The sequence below is a fragment of the Physella acuta genome, unplaced genomic scaffold, assembly GCF_028476545.2.
Source record: "Physella acuta isolate Inbredline_101_S28 unplaced genomic scaffold, ASM2847654v3 ptg000009l, whole genome shotgun sequence".
NCBI lineage: Eukaryota > Metazoa > Mollusca > Gastropoda > Physidae > Physella > Physella acuta.
In genome coordinates this window covers 139030-158204 of record NW_026731529.1, presented here as the reverse complement: position 1 = coordinate 158204, position 19175 = coordinate 139030, and the positions used below count along the sequence as shown (strand labels likewise).

At 34.3% G+C, this 19175-nt stretch overlaps 1 protein-coding gene across 3 annotated transcripts; it reads right to left on the bottom strand.

The window, feature by feature from the left end:
* Positions 1-12405: 12405 nt before the first annotated feature.
* On the bottom strand, positions 12406-16043 carry LOC131929516 (BTG family protein). Of its 3 annotated transcripts, none has more exons than XM_059285959.1 (3): positions 15971-16043; positions 14065-14746; positions 12406-13925 (listed from the first exon to the last, which is right to left on the bottom strand). In XM_059285959.1, exons 2-3 carry the CDS (start codon positions 14373-14375, stop codon positions 12935-12937), a joined length of 1302 nt encoding a protein of 433 aa, XP_059141942.1. In that variant the 5' UTR covers positions 14376-14746; positions 15971-16043; the 3' UTR covers positions 12406-12934. The 3 variants fall into 3 exon arrangements, with proteins under 3 accessions (XP_059141942.1, XP_059141868.1, XP_059141785.1); XM_059285885.1 differs by having other exon boundaries at positions 15931-16013; XM_059285802.1 differs by having other exon boundaries at positions 15922-15998.
* Positions 16044-19175: the final 3132 nt, after the last annotated feature.

Genomic DNA, 19175 nt, shown 5'->3' with positions numbered 1-19175 from the left:
GTCACGTGACGGTCGCCGAGACGACAGTCAACAATACCTAAGGCCTAGTCAATTAATTTTGCTTTCTTCTTAGCAAGAAGAACCGTAACAGGGATTCTCAATCCATTTTCATTTTACTTCGAACTGTGGAATAATGGAAAATGTTATAAGACTTTAAGAAATGAAGATCAAAACTCGACATCTATCTAAAAACTCTCAAAATACGTTCTGATAACAACACTTTGCTTGACTATTATTATTAATATTAAATTAAAATTAGGTCATTCATTACATTTAATTAATAATTACCTTAGCATTAGGTTAGGGCAGTTAGGGTTAGCATTAATAATTAGGTTAATTAGGCTTTTGGGATCTAAACTAATTGCTAAATTACTTCTTTGAAGGCCTTATGCCTTATACTATAAATAGCTCTAATATTTTTAATATATAATAAATAGGCCTAGTGAATAAGGGCGGGGTTTGTTAGAGTATTAAAAAATAGGAGTAAATGATAGTATGGCTAAACACTAAAAATATAATAAAATACTTAAAAAAAACTTTTTAAAAAACCACGTTTTTCTTGTGGACTAAAAAGTAGAAAATAACTATTTACATACATTTGATGACAAAAAACGTGGGTACGTTCACCATCAAATTTCCCGACCCATCTGCCCGACCCACGTTTTTTGTCATCAAATGTATGTAAATAGTTATTTTCTACTTTTTAGTCCACAAGAAAAACGTGGTTTTTTAAAAAGTTTTTTTTAAGTATTTTATTTTCTCCTTTTTAGTCCGTTGCTACACATGAAAAACGTGGTTTTTAAAAAAGTTTTTTATATAGTTTATTTTCTACTTTATCTAATGACTTGATTAAGTATGAATTGACTAAGTGTTTATAAATACACGGACTAAAAAAATCTTGAGCGACCAGGATTCGAACCTGGGTTGTCGCGGCCACAACGCGAAGTACTAACCACTCTACCATCACGGCCAGCGCGCTCACATCGATTGGGGCCGAAGTAACTGTGTCAATAAGCCTCCAGTCTTGTCGGTATCTTTAGAAATCATGTCCTCAATTTTATGGTCCTTTGGGCGTAATTAAATTAAGCTAATTACGGTCTCTAATTGCTAGTTTTTATAATTGCATCTGAAATTGTTAGGCGAAAGTAGCCTGCATGCCAAATTTCAGAACTATAGAACAATCAGAAGTGGGCTAATTTTCGATGTCAATTTTAACAACAAACACACAAACGCGAAGCTGAGTTAATAATAAAATACTTAAAAAAAAACTTTTTAAAAAACCACGTTTTTCTTGTGGACTAAAAAGTAGAAAATAACTATTTACATACATTTGATGACAAAAAACGTGGGTACGTTCACCATCAAATTTCCCGACCCATCTGCCCGACCCACGTTTTTTGTCATCAAATGTATGTAAATAGTTATTTTCTACTTTTTAGTCCACAAGAAAAACGTGGTTTTTTAAAAAGTTTTTTTTTAAGTATTTTATTTTCTCCTTTTTAGTCCGTTGCTACACATGAAAAACGTGGTTTTTAAAAAAGTGTTTATAAATACACGGACTAAAAAAATCTTGAGCGACCAGGATTCGAACCTGGGTTGTCGCGGCCACAACGCGAAGTACTAACCACTATACGATCACGGCCAGCGCGCTCACATCGATTGGGGCCGAAGTAACTGTGTCTATAGGCCTCCAGTCTTGTCGGTATCTTTAGAAATCATGTCCTCAATTTTATGGTCCTTGGGGCGTAATTAAATTAAGCTAATTACGGTCTCTAATTGCTAGTTTTTATGATTGCATCTGAAATTGTTAGGCGAAAGTAACCTGCATGCCAAATTTCAGAACTATAGAACAATCAGAAGTGGGCTAATTTTCGATGTCAATTTTAACAACAAACACACGCGAAGCTGAGTTAATAAAAACGTGTTAAAAACGTGTTAAAATACGACCTGACCCGCGACGTAGCATACGCCGCTATCTCTAGTTGTTTTATTTTCTACTTATCAATATCATTATTATCAACAATTCATAATTTGTGAATTCGACACTATGGTCTCCATGAAGAGATTTATATATATATATATATATATATATATATATATATATATATATATATATATATATATATATATATATATATATATATATAGGCTTATAACAGTTGAGATCAGTGTTTCTTCCAGACTTTTTATCTCCGGGGGCGCACTTGAAATCTTCGGGGGGGGGGGCGGTAAACTTTCTTCGGGGGGGGGGGGGGGCGGACACTGTTAAAAGTATATACTTTCTATATAAATTATATAAATTTCATTTCGTTCGGGGGGGCGGTAAAAAAATTTCGGGGGGGCACTTCCCCCCCCCCCCCCCCCGAAGAGATGCCTGGAAGAAACTCTGGTTGAGATTTGATTAAAAGCAGTTTAATAAGGAAGGGCGCAAGACAACTCTTTTTTACTTTCTCGTATATACGAAGTATAGAGAAAGTCTTGTAATCGTGCAAAAAAAAAAAATCGAGATTTTTGCAAATCTCGACGTTTTGCATCTCACTGATACGGAAAAACATAATTTTGCAATCTTGTCCGTATGTCTGTGTGTGTGTGTGTGTGTGTGTGTGTGTGTGTCCGTGTGTAAACACGATAACTTGAGTACCGTTACAGCTAGGTTGATGAAATTTCATATATAAGTATTTAATCAAAATCGTAGATCCGTATCAACTTTTGAGCGATTTCCGATAACCGGAAGTGGTACTTTTCCTACTTTGAATTTTTCAAAAGCCTATAACTTGAGTACTATTTCAGATAGATAAATGAAATTTCATACGTAAGTAAAAGATCTAATTCTCTACCTTCTATTAAATTTTGAGTCATTTCCGTTGACTGGAAGTGGTACTTTACGCTACTTCCGATTTCTCAAAAAACTAATGTAAATTTTAAAAGTAATAATAATATTGCGCACTATTATGCGCTTTTTTATTTCGCGTTCACTTGGTGTGCAATTAATTTGTCTACGAGATTTTATTCTATTTTTAAAACTTTAAGTATTTAAAATGGATTAAAAATCATGTCTATAGTCCGAGTTCCCATCCCCTGTTATTTTATATAAGAATATTCGAGAAAGTTTAGGGGAGATCACTCCCGGTTTATTTTATTTGTTTTTGTTTTTTCATACTGAAACAATTTTTATTAGGTCTACAGATTTGATTTTCTTCTATAAACACAATACTGTATTATATAATATTGATTTTCTTTTCACATACTTTAGGCCTATTGATTTTAATTAAAAATGTATTACTCAACTTTTGTCGTGGTTTGTGTATGAAGGAGAAGTGGTTCCTAGATACGTTGAATATTATCCAGATAAGCCATACCAAAAAAAAAGTTAATCCCGCCACCCAAAAAAAAGGTTATAAGAAAGTATTTGAAATGTGTTCTTTTAGTTTATAACCCTAATCCAAACCAGAGGGGGGGGGGTGCGGACCGCACCGGTGACACCATTTAGGGGGTGACACCAAGGCAAAAATAGCAAAATATATACAGAAAAATGATAATTCCGCTTAATTAAGTAATTAATTCGAGTGTTAAATAGCCTTTTAAGAGGTGCAAATCGAAAGTTTGAGGGGGGGGGGGCGCAAATCGAAAGTTTGAGGGGGGGTGCAAATCGAAAATTGAAAGTTTGTTCCCGGGAAGGGTCGCTACTCCTCTAGGGGGGTGACACATTAAGTGCAGCACCGGGTGACACCCGACCTTGCTACGCCACTGATCCAAACCATATCACTAGAGGCAGGTATGGAGTTATTTTTATGGCGAGCGTTTCAATATTAAAATAGATCTATCTATTATCCAGACATCAAAAATAGTCTTTACTGATACTAAGGTTAGATTATGACCACAATGCAATCCGACGATTGCTAGATCTACTTTTTTTATGCTTGTGATTTTCTTTGTCAGTCCAAATGATTTTAAACACATATTTCTAAATATTATAAAGGGGAGTTAACTAGGTAGCAATCGCATTCGATGGTTTCTCATGGGAAATATTAATTGGAGTGTCAAGAAAAATCGGCTTAGAAATAATCAATACAATAGGCATACTAGGCCTAATTGGTATTAAACAATAATTTTTGCTTACTTTGTTTGTTTATCTTTACTATCTAAATACTAAAAAGTAGAAAACGTTAAAAATTATATTTATTATTATTATATTTATGTTTATTTTTATGTATAAAAACAGTAGATAAGTATTATCATATCAATTAGGTACTTTTTTGTTGAAATGCCATTTAATTACACATTCGCATTTTCAGGTTTTAAAATAAAATTGTAACTAGATGTCGTGTGTGAAATATCATATGGCACAACGCAATAATGCTTGAGAATCCTTGCTTCACTACATTGTTCATGAGAACTATTTTGACTGATATCGTTTGAAGCTAATGGTATTGCTGATAAGCATGCCTGGGACTAATATGGCCTACAAAGCCAAACTTTGTTTTATAAGCGTTCTATGATTTATAACCATCAATTGATTGTTGAAATCGTGATCCACTGAGTGTTTAACTTTATCATAAAGAGATTTATTGAGCTCATAAGTGCCATTATAGTGTAGATTTAGTGAGCTCCTAGGTACCATTAACCTTGTAAGAAAATTGGTACTCCATTTTAGAGGAGTCTTTTGTGAAGTGCTTTTAAAAGTAAAACTCTAGGCCTATATAGGCAGGTTATGATAATAGGTGTATGTGTTTATGGGAGGGGGGGGGTATGAAGGAGGAGGGGTTAAACCCCTCTACTTCCATAATTAGTACAACTGTGTCACATTACAAGCTTCAAGCATAGGGAAGTTACAATAAACGAACCCTAATGAGGCCTATATGTCCAAGTAATCCATTATTGTCTCAAATAACTTTTCTTAAATTCCCCTTATCTCAGACCAATGTCATTCTTCAAGCACATTAGTAAATGCATGTGTCCTTAACAGAATGTAAAATTTAGAAAAGGACAGCGGATGTATTCTTTATATATCTACAACAGTAATAAGTAAGCAAAGTTTCCCTTTCAAACCTGACGGTCTATGGGGCAAGTGAAGTAGAGTTCACTTGTTTCTGTGACCTCGGCATATGAAAAGATAGTGTGGTCAGCACTATGCCCCGCCGCCTTTACTTTCCCTAATGTCTGTTATGTACCCACCAGAGTTGGGTGGACTCAGGGACGGTCTACTGACTTGAACCTGGATTCAAGACTAACGGGTTAGCAGTCCAGCTCTCTACTACTAGACCAATCCGTCCAGACAACAGTAAAATTTGGAAAATCATCAAAATTTAGAAATCTCTACTCTGAAATTAAATTTGTAATTATTTTAAAGTTAAAACAGAGACACCAACACAAGAAAAAATGAAACAAGTCGGCAGTGCTAAAATTGCATTCATAGAGATATATTTGAGGCAAACCTGTGTGTGACGTGAGATGTAAATAATTATGAAACTCCATAATGAATGACAATCAAATTAATTCATTTTAACAATCATTATTTTCAAATCCATCAATAGACTATTCTGATGCTAATTAAATAAACAATTTCTTGATAACCATATGAAATTAAACAATTTCATAATATAAATTTAAAATATTAAAAAGGCAAAAAATATTTTAGGATAATTACTATCAATATTGAACTGAATAATTATAGTTAATTTCTACAAAGTTAACTAAAAGTAAAGCAAATATTTTACAATTAAATAGGCCTACTTAGTAAAGATTTCAATTACACAAAAGGCATAGTATTGTCATAGACACAGTTCATTAAACTAAATACAGGGGGAAAATTCTAGTTATATCTCCAGACTGTAAAATCTGAAGGGAAAATAAATAAAATCAGGAATGAAATTCAAAAATTAGAGATACGCATGTACAGGTTCAATTTCTAACTCCACCATAGTTGTTTTCTTTTTATTAAATACATTGTTAATTTTAGGATTAATGGATATTCACTTTACACACATAAACATTGTCAACATGAGGGGAAACAACTCAGTTTAAATAGGTGTACATTATAGCATATGTGTTTAGTCCCTTTAGTTAAAGATAAATCAACATGAAAAATGTGATAACAAAAGTGAACAAATAATTCTATTTTTAAACTAATGATGAGAACAAGGATGAATGTTTTTCAACACACAGAAAATAATATTTGCAAACTAAGACAAACTAAACAACTATAACACATGGCTGCACATGTCAAAACACATGCAGAATGCATTTACTTTATAAAATTAGCACAGAGCAATCTATTCCCATTAAAACTACTATTATAAGAAAAAGAAGTAAACCAAAAGTGGACAACCGATAACCAATATTTTACACCATTAATCAGAACACTTGATTTACAGATATAAATGCTTAAATCAGATATAGTACTAATAGTGATTAATTTATTAAAAACAAGGTTAAGAAGCTATAATTTGTCTAGTAATTACTTGCTTAAAACATCTATAAAAACAGTGCTTTTAAATGAGATAGCATCTGACAATGAATAAATGTAGCAATCTAATAAAAATAAATGAGATACATTTTAACTTTTTAAAAAAAAACTGCTGCTTTGATAAAAAAACAAATTTAACATTCTACTGTATTATAAATAATTATAAGGTTTATAGAAATGACAATTTTTTTAATGGCATAAACTGCAGTAAGATGTGACAATGAAAATTATTCTATAAAAATAAATGTTATAAAGAAGAGATGAGGGGTTATTTCCCTTGAACTGTGCTGCATTACTTAAAACACATTGTAATTTAAAACAGGTGAGCTACAATGGAAAGGAAAGGAACTGATGCAAATGTGCTGAACAGGTATAAACAATTTGAAAAACTATAGAACAATATATAATTAAATAATCAACATTGCTGCTCTTTGTTTAGTTGTATCAAGTTAAACTTAATGCTGATTTCATCATGAGGCCAAATTGATGGTGATTTTCATCAGATGAAATAAAACATCTCAAACAATTTTTTTTTAAAACAAGTCTTGTAAAATATCTTCAACAACACGCTACCACCAACGCTAAAAGAAATAAGTTATCAGAACTACACTGACTAAAAATTTTTTTTTTAAATGTGCATCTTTGGGAGTGGGGGAGAGTGGAGGAGGAGAAACTAAGTTATAACATTGCATGTTAAAAACTACCCAATACTGGAAAGGCTTAGCATATGGAACGTCTTAAAGGATTTATAAATATACAAGTGGCTTATAATTATAAACAAAATGACCAATGGCACAGCTGCTGTGGAGATAGACATTCAACCTGTTACACACATTATCAAAATCAAAATTATTTCACAATAATTGCAGTCAACTGAAACACAGAATTGTCTATCATTTGGTGGCTTTGATAACAATGATTATAAATGAAAAATGTTCAGTCGGGTGAACAACAAATTAAATAAGAAAAAAAAAACAGGCATGAATTAATCGTGAAAAGAAAGCACATTGTTCCATTTGTCTTGAATAGGATCTATCTACAATAAAGAACAAATTGGACCAAGCACTAGCCTCACAATGTACAGACACTTCCAGAATTTGCCTCAAAGTATACTAAAACAAAATGATTCTCCATCAATTGAAAGGAATAAAAGAAAATTCTAATTGATAATTATGTATTTTAAAAGTATGCAGAATATAGAGAATGAAAAAAATAAAGAAAAATTGTGTTATGAATAAAACCAATTTCCCTGCCTGCGGATGCAATATGAAAATCAGTAAGGGAAATAACTTTACCGGTACATGAAAGTATTAGGCAAGAAACCTTTACTGACTACCTTGTGATTATTCATCAAGGACAAGATATAATTAAAAAATAATAGTTATATTTAAAATTTAGCACTTAAAATATCTTTTAGATGTCTCACAAGATAAAAATTTGCTATTTCTTTACAATAAGTCAAAATATATAATATTTTACAAAGTAAAATTCTCTAGAATGATCAAATATTTTAACTAGCTGGTCTGAGGTTTTATGTATGTACATTCACTTTAGATGAAAAAAAAACTTAACTTTCAATACTTACTTTTTAATTAGATAAAAAGGTGCAATATACTTTTTAAAAACAATCTGGATAGAAAGTAAAAAATCTTAAATGCTATTTTTTAAAAATTATCTCGTATGCCTAATAAATACACACTTAAAAGCCCATACCAAGGATAATTCCTTCTAGATAGGTAAAGTTTGTGCAATCTGCAAGTTAAAAAAAAAACCAAACAATCAAATTGTTTGAAGGAAACTGACAATCAGATCTGTAGAAGGTAGGACATTTTGGATTAAAATTGTATTTTCCGCACAAGTTATAGTTTAGAATATACTTTAATGACCTCTGCATTATTGGCAAAAAATTAAACAAGTATGTGATACAGACTATTCAAAGATAGACATCAAAATATTTCCATGAGGAAAAAAACTCCATGACAAATCCCACATAAATTGTTAACACTTTTATAAAATTAATTATACGTAGAACTAGTCAACAACAAACAATATTTCTTTAAGTGTACAGTCATCTTTGATATTCTTTAGAAATTGCCAGAAAATATTATAGCTCTTGATAATAATAATTCTATGTAAGGACAATATAAAACATGCACTTAACAACACAAATAATAATCTTTCTCTATTGGTTATGTAGAATAACAAGTGATAAAAGACATCAGTGACATGCTTGGATGACAAGCGTCATCTGCATGTCATGAGAGGCTCAACAGGATGTTACGAGAGAATATTTAAAATATGATGCTGCAAAAATGATAAAACTACTAACAGAAATATAACCCCTGTTAACTCTTAAGGTATTCTGATTCAATCTGCACACAATGCTTTGATTTTTTTTTCAAAGTTAAAACAGCAAAACTTGCCATTTCACTTCCTAGAATATCACATCATATTTTTTAAACCAAGATAATCAAAATGGGGCAGAGGTGAGAAATTGTAACTATTTGGTTTCTTAACGGCTGGAATGTTGCCAAAAATACTAGCTTTTAGACTTTAAAGTGTATAAGCACAAAGCACTCAGTAAACATGGTATAATCTACCCCATTATGAATATTTTTAATAACATTTAAAAATAACTGGGACAATTCCTTCAAAGCTTTAAGTTATGTGTGGAAAATTAGCTAGATAGGGGGCAACAATTAGCTGGAGCAGTATGTACATTTGTTCCAAAGTGTGTGTACACTGAGAATAAGGTTGAATTCATGGAAATACAATTATCAAAGTTTTATGGAGATGCTTGAACTTGTAAGTATTGGGAACAAAATTAGCAACAACAGATAAAAAGAAAATAAACAATCATACAAAACAATGTACCATTTATAGTTTATATAAAATAATGCTCCCTGATTTATAATCAATAGCAATATTGTACAATAGTTAAGTTTTTTGTATCAATAGATGGTCAGCTTTTAATGGGTAATCTCATTTTGCAAAATGAGTATGGTCAATGAATTTGTATAACAGTTTATGGGAGGGAAAGTTATGAAACTGAAATTATTAACAAACTTTACAAAGCCAATAAACAAGCCAAAAAAAGACATCATTTATCTGCATTTAACTGTATCTTTTACCATTGATATCTTTTTTCTAAGTTTTTTTTTTACTAATAAGAAAACCTAGAAAATAAAAACTAAAATAGTCTAACACTGAAATTTTAAAATAAGCTTAGGTGGGTTGCTTATGGAGATTGCTGAGAAAACTGGTCTAAACTTTTTTGAAGTTGACAGATTTACAATTGTGGGCCTTTTCATGATATATACAAAAATGAAAGTATAAAATAAATATAATTGGATATAAACAATGCAGCACTCTAAGTTTGATTTTCTTATATTTTTAAAAATAGACAATTTGATCTTTAAACATTTACTTACAAAGTATTATACAATTTAATTTAATACAGCATATGATGAAAGATGAACATTTGTCTAAGGAAATATCACCATCATTTATCAAAAAATTAAATATCCTAAAAATTAAATTTAACAAGGAAGCTTGAATTCAATATGAATGTCTTCCTGATAAACTAATGAACTCAATTTTTAAAGATTAAACAATTGACATTAACCATTAATGTCCCATTCATTCTACCAAAACTCCACCCATGACGGCCCAATGTAAGGAGCATAACTCTGTATGATCAAGTGAATAGTTTCACAAAATATTTGTTTTTGTCTAAATGAAATTGAAAATTAAGATAAAAAGTACTGCTTAATGTTGGGAATAAACCTGGCTTTCCAACAGTATTAAATAGAATATATTATATTCGGTAAAAGTACAGTATAAAAATAAAAAATGTCTGAGAAAATTCAAAACAGGTCATTTTCAGTAGTCAACTTTATTTATTTTTGTCTTAACAACTATGCATCGAATTTAACAGTTAAATATCAATTTGGTTATGTTTAACATATATAATTCATAAACTACATGCCTAGATACGTTTAGAGGCATTAATTTTTTTTATTTTTAATATTAAATCTACTAAAAATACGACAGATGAGTCGAAAATTTCGAGATAGAAAGAAACTATTATTTTTTCTTTCAAAAGCGCCATTGAAATTACAAGACCGGAAAAGGATGCTGAAACCATCCGACTTCCTGTTTAGTTAAAAATTAGGATTTGTAGGCCAAATTTTAATGAAACAAATTTAATTTTTCTATGCTTATTGTAAGCGGGCGGCAGCGGGCGTTACGGGACATTAACGGTGTCGGGCGGCAGCGGGCGTTACGGGACATTAATGGTTAACTTAACTATACTATTTTTTTAAAAATAATGACAATATTCTAGATTTTGGGCTATGTACACAGTGTGAATGAAATTGGTCTTGTACATTATCAACAAAAAGACATCACATTGTGCTGGACAGATTTCTGTTGATGGTACCTATAACATCTCAAACACAACCAACCAAAACATTATTTTAAAAAAGCAACACATCAACATAACAGCAAGCCACAGAAAAGCTCCAAGGTTAACTCAATAAAACTAATTAAAGACAATGGCACACATTCCAACTCAAAAATTAAAAAAACAAAATGTCAAATATTGACACAACAGGATTACAAAGATACTTATTGTCCTCTCCATAAAACAAAGCAATTATATATACACATGAAAGCACCATTTTCTTGTTAAGACTGATTAACTCATAAGCACAGTTCATTTTTAAATATGCACAAAAGCTGAATTATTTTCATTATTGTGCTTATTTCTCCAGGTCAGCAGATCTACACACAAAAATACAGTTTTATTTAATACAAAAAAAGAAAATTTAAATCTTTTTATAAACTCTAAATCTGGGGAATACTATATTAACAAGATTACTTATACACCAGTAACGAATTAAAAAAAAAACATACTTAAGCACAATAACTATTCAATTAAATGTTGAATATCCGAATGAATTTCAAAAAGCGGGCAGCAAGATTAAAAGGGTTAAATATATTTCACCTTAGCAATACAATTCTTGAAGTGGATCTTAGGTTCCGAAAAATAAAGTCTATGTATTGTCAGCTTTTAAAAAAAAAGTAACAAAATGGTCCTAACTGTTATCAGCAGTACTAGTTAATCCCAAAGATAAGGCGAGGAGGTGTAGGTTAATAAAGTGTTCACTGTTACATTAGCAGCAAGAAAAAAAAATACCATACATTATAACAACTGAACCGACAGTTTAGGAGTACCATTGGAGTAAAAGCCAGAAGTGAAATTTGGACCAGATAATACAGCAACTACAACAAAAAAAATTAAAATAATGTGAAAATTCCATCCAGGAAATGCAGAGGTTAAGCAAAGAATTAAGCCTAATGTTGAACGAGTTATAACAAATCTTTCCAAGTATATCTAAGCACAATGATAATTTGAGACAATAGCTCCGCAGTGATCGTTACAACACAAATGTTTTTTTTAAAATGCATGAAAAAACCCAGCACATAGAAACAGAAAAATACATTCTATACCAAAATTTAGATAAAAATTTGAGGTAATTTTAAAAGTGTCCAAAGCTCTTTTTCTGATATAATAAAATGTTACATTTTTTTTTACATTACAAACTTTTAAAATTAAAATAGCAATATTGAAGATAGCTCTTGTTCAAGTACCAAAGACAAGTTAAAAAACTCATAAAATAGTAAAATGTTTTTAAAAATGACCATATAAATGAATAAAGAGAAATTACTAAAAGAAAATACCAAAAGATATTTTTTAAATTTAATGCACCCTTTTAGTCATGATGTAAGGACAAAACAATAAAATCCCAAAAATTAAAATTCATTATGAATAACCAATTTTAAAATTGTAATCTGAATTATGAAATTTTTAAAGATCTCAAAACCAAATTCATTCAAAGTGCCAAAACAAATTGATTGAAAACATACCCTTCCACTACTAAAGACTTTAAAATCCACTTTAAAACCAAAAATAAAATCCCAAACTACAAAAAAAAAATTAAAAGTATGTAAGAGAACTTAGAATTAAAAAGCAACAAAAGCGTTGCTAAAAGTAAACTGAATTTTTGGAAATTGAGCTTAAAGAAAAAGACAAAAACTCATTTTACTTTGTCATTTCACAATTTATATCATTTTAACAAGGGCAATCTCTTTATGCATTTTCATTTAACACCAAGAGGGTCAATAAAGGAATTTTACAATTCTGTTGAGAAAGCAATGTAAGGCGAACATTCATCCACTTAGTAGGCAGTAATTTCTAATAATAATTTGAACAAGTAAAAGAAAAGATGGCTGTATGCTCTATTATCTTTGAATAAGCCTTCACCATGTCAGTCTGCACAAATCTGCCAATCTCTAGTCCAAAGGAAATAGCACCTACAGCCTTAAAAACAGTTATATACAGGATATTGGGAGTGGAAAGGATGACGTGAAAGAGGAAGCTACGCTCACCAAGTCAGTGAGATTTCACTTCGTGACCTTCACAGGACTGGACTGTTTGTTTCTCGAGCTAACTATACCTCGAGTGCTCTGGAACTTTGAGTTGCTGCCATTGCTGCTTGGTTTCCCGCTACCGGCACCATTGCTGTTGATGTTGCTGTTACTGGAAGTTGTATCTATTGTGGTTGCAGAGGAGGATGGGGGTGGTTGCTGTGGTGGAGGAGGGGGCAGGGTAGTGGTATCAGTAGGGGCATGGCTGAAGGCTTGGTGGAGGTGGGGTGGGATTGGTGGTGGAGGAGGCATTGGGGGCGGGTGTTGCATCTGCTGCTGTATCTGCTCAGGAGTTGGGGAGCTCTGAGATATCTGCCCGGGGCCACCTGCGCTGCTTATTGCTGGCAGTGTACCAATATTCATCATCTTGGTTGGTGAAACTGAGCGCTGGTCATAACCATAGCCATTTTCATCTCCATAACCATTCAGGTAACCATTGCTGTAGGGCGCCGTGGCATTCTGCCCGCTGCTGCCATGGTGATGGTGATTATGAGGGTGATGGTGGTTATGGTTGCGATGGTGCGGGTAGATATGGTGCGCTGATGTAACATGAGAGCCAGCGGAATTTATCGTGCCATTCGAAATGTAGGTGCCTTTCCCACCAGAACTTTTCCCATAGTAATGGAAACCGCCTCCACGTTTGTGATGAATTGAGTGTGCTGGCTTGCCTTTGCCACGAGGTGAACCATCATACCCTGGGGGAGGAGATCCTGATGCATAATGCATCGTTCCATTGATCCTAATAGCCGTGCTAATACCATTGGAAGTGCCATCTGAGTAAGGATTGGTGATATGCATTTCAGTCGAGTGCACCGGGTGGTTTATCACCGTCTGCTTCTTGAGGTACAAGTCTCGAGCATTTTCCACAAGATCATCAATGTCCAAATTCTGTGCTTGATTGTCCAGATTCCCAGATGAATGGTCCTTCTTTGCAACTGTATGGTAAGAGCACTTAAGATCTCCAAATCTACAGAATAAAATAATTTTTAGATAGTGCAAAATTTTCAGCCATATTTTAAAAAAAAGTTGATAAGTGCATGAAGAAATATTTAATATAAATAACTACACATATTTCTCATGTAATGCTATATCAAACAAACACTTACTTGCAAACCACTTCTGTAGGGTCCACCCATAATGTTAGCTCAAATGGAAGGTTAAAGTCTCCTGGATTTATTCCCACTTCAAAGCAAACCTTTTCTAAAATTGGATCAAGGGGTTCCTCAGGGCAAACACGGATACAACGATATGCTTGGCCTTTGGTTGGGCAAGTTTCATGCCAATGATTCCTAAATCTTTCCTCCAATAGGGTCGACAGATGTTGCTTGAACTCTCCCACCTTTTCTTTGGTAATATTGTCATGTGCAAGGAAAATCCGTGACAGGAATTCCGCTGCCGCATCTATCTCTGGTTTCATCTCACTGAGGAGACACTGTCAGAGAAAGAATACACTAAAAACTGTCCCAACGCTGAAGTTCCTATAAGGCCCAAATTTTTAAAAAATGAACTATCTATAGTTATTAACTGATAACGACTTATAGACGGAGGATAGTTCTTGAACAAAATCTGACTAAACTGTCCAGTCCCTAGTTCGTCCAATGCTAAACTTTCAATGCCCAAGTTAGCCACCGTAGCTGATGTTCGGGGCGCTGAGCCTAGATGGATTCCTTCACAGCCGCTCACTTTTCCACAAGGTAAGAGCTGGCCCTTAAAGACTATCATGAAGGCGGTGGAGGGGACATGAGGCCCATTCAGTTGTTAAATTAGCATGACCAAAACCAAAGAATGCTGAAAACAAAACAAAAAACATTTTGAACATTAAAATGAGGTACTATAAAATGTAAAGCAATCAAAATACTGTATCATATCAGTTAGGATAAACATATTTACAATAGAAATAATGGGTATCTGGGATGATTAAACATATTTAACTCACTGAGTTATTTGGAAGGCAGAAGTAAAAAAAAACAAATGTTGGTAGTGTTAGGATCAATAAATAAAGATAGATCTAGCTAGCTCGGCTAGGCATAGAATCTAGGACAAATCTAATACTAAGAGTAATAGGCCTAACCAATGTTATAAATTATTTAGATTCTAGATTTATAAAAATACTCATGATAGAAATAGTATTAATAGATGATAGGCAAATTCATTATTTGAATTATATGTACCCTGTTATCCATGTACATTACTACTGGATGAATTCCACTAAAATGTGATGTGTATAATCAAGAGAGTCTAAATCTAATCATCTAGTGACTCTAGTCTGTGTAGTGTACTGTGTGGGCATAGTTTTGGGAGTGCTAAACTAAAGGTGACTGGATGGTATGCACACGTGAGTTGTGACTATTTTCAGTATTTTGAGACCATGTCGTTATGAACTGTAGCAGGATCCACAAAAGAAAGAATTTAGGCCTATTGATCTATTCTAGAGAAATTTATACACTAGACTTTAGTTCTTAAGTAAACCGTAGTATTGGGGGCCGGCAAATTTTTTATAGGGTAGATCTGACTGTATTCTCCCAGTAGTTTAAACTTTAAACTTTAAACCTTTAAATAAAAACATTTTTATACTTTACTACGAACAGTTCAGCAGCCAATTTTAATTAGGCTACAAAAACTACATAAATTTACCAATATAAATCCAATATGAAAAAGCACTGTTGATTTATACACAAAGTATCGCGAATATTCTCAGATCTGAACACACCCTGTATTATAACATTAAGATTAGCATAAAAATCAGTCTGTTAAAAAGTGGTTAACCCAGAACAGTGAATAGTCACAACAAAGACTGCGCAGATGACAAAAATAGAACAGTCCGCCATGACAGGACAAAATTCGAGAAACAACCCAAGATTGGAAGGGATTTCCCTATAGATGTACGCATGAAACCTATAATATATAGCTCTAATTATATGCGTAAAATAAAACCAACTCAGTAAAATATGGTAAAAGCTTACAATACTCACAAAACAGGACACAAAATTAGACAAAACAGGAAAACAGTACCCTGGTAAGCCCAAGCAGGAATGTTTTGCTTATGAGAAGCAACTAACCAATGGGTGTTGGACATTAATCCAACAGCGCCACCTTTGAGCAAATTCAAGGTCATGGGAGTTGCATTTCCCTTATGTCTACATCTGTGGATCATGGGTGCTGAGCCTAACATTACTAACAGTACGTATAGGTCAAACATAGCAAAGGACCACACCATTTTTATTCGTAACACCAAGGGGATGGAGGGGTTGTTGATCATTTGTTTTTATCGGTTAGAATTATAATTTTTTTTAAATCGGCTTTTTTGTTTCTTTTTTTCTAAATTTTACATACGAACGGTGTTTCTTTCAGACTTTTTTTTTACCGGGGGAGGGGAGGGCTTGAATATTTCGGGGGGGGGGGGGGGGGCGGTGAGGACGGACAAAATTTTCCTAGGGGCTTCCTTGACTGGCAAGTAAGCTTATAAAATTGTAATTAGCGAAGATGTCAACACGAACAGTGCAGGCAAACATCCATAACTATATAATTTTGTTATTAAGTGTGACGCAACCTTAGGGTGGAAAGAAGCCTGACATCTTGTGTGGACAACCTTACGTGTTTACAAATGTGTCAAGTGTAGAAGTTAACAAGCAAATTTCCTGAAAAATCACGTTTTATAGTGTTTTTATTTGCGGGAAGGGAGGGGAGGGAAGATAGACCTAGAAATGTTACGAGGGGTATTATAAGGGTATGTTTTTTCCCCCAGACATTTTGCTTTGGGAGCGCTTGAATTTTCAGAAGATCTAATGATGATTGAAGTATATATTTTTTCTATTTAAAAGTTACTGTTTTTCTGTTTCTACCGAGGGTGGAGTGGGGGGTCCAGTATGACTTCCTAGGACAGAAGTCATATGGCGCATAATATGTTGGCACGTAGTACGCAAAGTTTCTTCCAGGCATTTCTTCGGGGGAGGGGGCTTAAGAAAGTCTACCGCACCCCCCCCCCCCCCCCGAACGAAATGGAATTTATATAGAAAATATATACTTTTAACAGTGTCCGCCCCCCCCCCCCCCCGGAGGAAAAAGTCTGGAAGAAACACTGGTATTACGTAAAGGTGTTGGAGGTCATATTATCCGACCCAACAAAACAAGTATGAACCAAGAAGAAGAAAATTAAATGATTGCCTGCAAGAAATGAATGCGCGGGCGTAATTAGACGCCTATTTTCATTAACCGTGTTTAATTGTATGGTATTGCAACCAAGCTTATTTTACGTAACCTTAAGTTAAGTTATATAACCACCCTGGTCTCTCCCAAATAGTTCAAGTACCCCCCCTCCCTCCCGAAGAAAAATAAGTCTAAAAGAAACAAGGTCTGTTGATATAACTGTTTTCATATAATCACAGGCGTAGCGAGGGTGGGGCGGGGGTTGCAAACCGCATCGGATGACACCCGACCTAGCGACGCCACTGCGTACAAAGTATTATACAGAATGCCATCATTGAGTCTTTATGTAATTTTCTTTCTAGCTTAAATTTGACAGATTACTTGCATGTCAGCATAGAACATTTTGTAGTTGGTTATTGCATTAAAATTATGCGTTTACCATTTATCGATACTGTCAAAAAGAGCTCAGTGACAGCCTACAATCCAGCGAGTTTCTTTTAGGCAACTTGTTTGATTATTATAGTTTTCTCTCCTAGAGGGGTTGCTACCCCAGCTAACAAGACTAATCTGCCGGTGGAGGGGGTACAGAGTTTCTTTCAGGCATCTATTCGGGGGGGGGGGGGGGAGATGAAGAATGTCTACAGCACCGGCCCAAACGATATAATGTAAATAGAAAATATACTTTTCACAGTGTCGTCCTCCCCCCCCCCTGCCCCGGAAAATTTCAAGGCCTGGGGGTTCGAACTCGGGATTTTCGGAGTTAGCTATTGTCCATAAATGACGTCACATTCGTAGGGCGAGGGGGGTCCGTAATTTTGAGATTTTGTGTGATGAGGGGGAGGGGGGGGGGGGGTTCAAGTGGTCAGTAGTGTGAGGTCACTTTTTTGCATTATAAAAAAAACTATGTTGGAAAACGAGTTTTAGCCGTTATTTCGCGTTTTAGAAAACGGTTTTAATAAATTGTAATAGGAATTGATCAAAATACTCTCTGTTGACAGAGTTCTGACAAGATTTTGGAAAAATATGTTTTAAGAAAAATTCAACAGCAATTTTGAGGGGGGTTTTGTAGGATGAGGTGTGACGTCATTTTAGGGTGGGGGTCTGGCTTTTTGTGACGACGTGTGACGGAGGGGAGGAGGTCAAAATCGTGCCAAAAAAGCGTGACGTCATGTATGGATGATCCCTCAGCTACCCGAGGCCCTGTACCATTTCTCTAAAATATGTAGTTATTAGCAGGGGCGTAGCGAGGGGGGGGGGTTGCGGACCGCACCGAGTGACACCATGGGGGGTGACACCAAGGCAAAAAATAGGAAAATATATATATATATAAATCGAAAGTTTTGAACGGGGGGGGGGGGGTGCAAATCGAAAAACTTGAGGGGGGTGCATCAAATCGAAAGTTGAGGGGGGGGGGTGCAAATAAAAAAATTTAAAAGTTTGTCCCCGGGAAGGGTCGCTACGCGCTCTGGGGGGGGGGGGGTGACACCATTAAGTGCCGCACCGTGTGAGCACACCCGACCTCGCTACGCCACTGGTTATTAGGTAAACCCGCTGTCTACTATTGGGAGACAACACGGTTTTCGTTGTTCTCGGTTGTTTTCTTTTTTTTTTTTTTTTGCGATTCCTCCTAGAAGAATCTATGACATTCCGGGCGCTTGTGTTTCACTGACAACTGATTTTCTGTTTTTTCACGTTTGTTTCTTGGCCAACCTATTAATTCTTTCTTAGGATTCTTAGTTAATGTATGTGTGTGTGTGTGGAGGGGGGTCACTAGAAATAATGTCACTTTTTTTTTGAACGATTTTTATCTTCCTTCTCCTCGCTGTCACACATCGTCACAAAAAAGCCAGATTCCCCTCTTAAATCACATCACAACGTCACCCCCCCCCCCCCACCTCAAAATTGCAGACGAAATATATTTTTTAAACATTGATTTTTTTTTCTTAAATATTGACCGAGCTCAGTCTACATGGTATTTTTATTATATATCAAATTATCTTACCACTTATTGTTACAGTTCTTCTAAGCACGCGATCGCAGCTAAAATTCAGTTAAAAAAAAATCATGCAAA

Coding starts and splice junctions, on each gene's coding strand:
- LOC131929516 (XM_059285959.1), bottom strand. CDS start 14,375: ATGAAACCAGAGATAGATGCGGCAGCGGAATTCCTGTCACGGATTTTC. Junction 13,926..14,064: donor CCTACAGAAGTGGTTTGCAA/GTAAGTGTTTGT, acceptor TTTATTCTGTAG/ATTTGGAGATCTTAAGTGCT.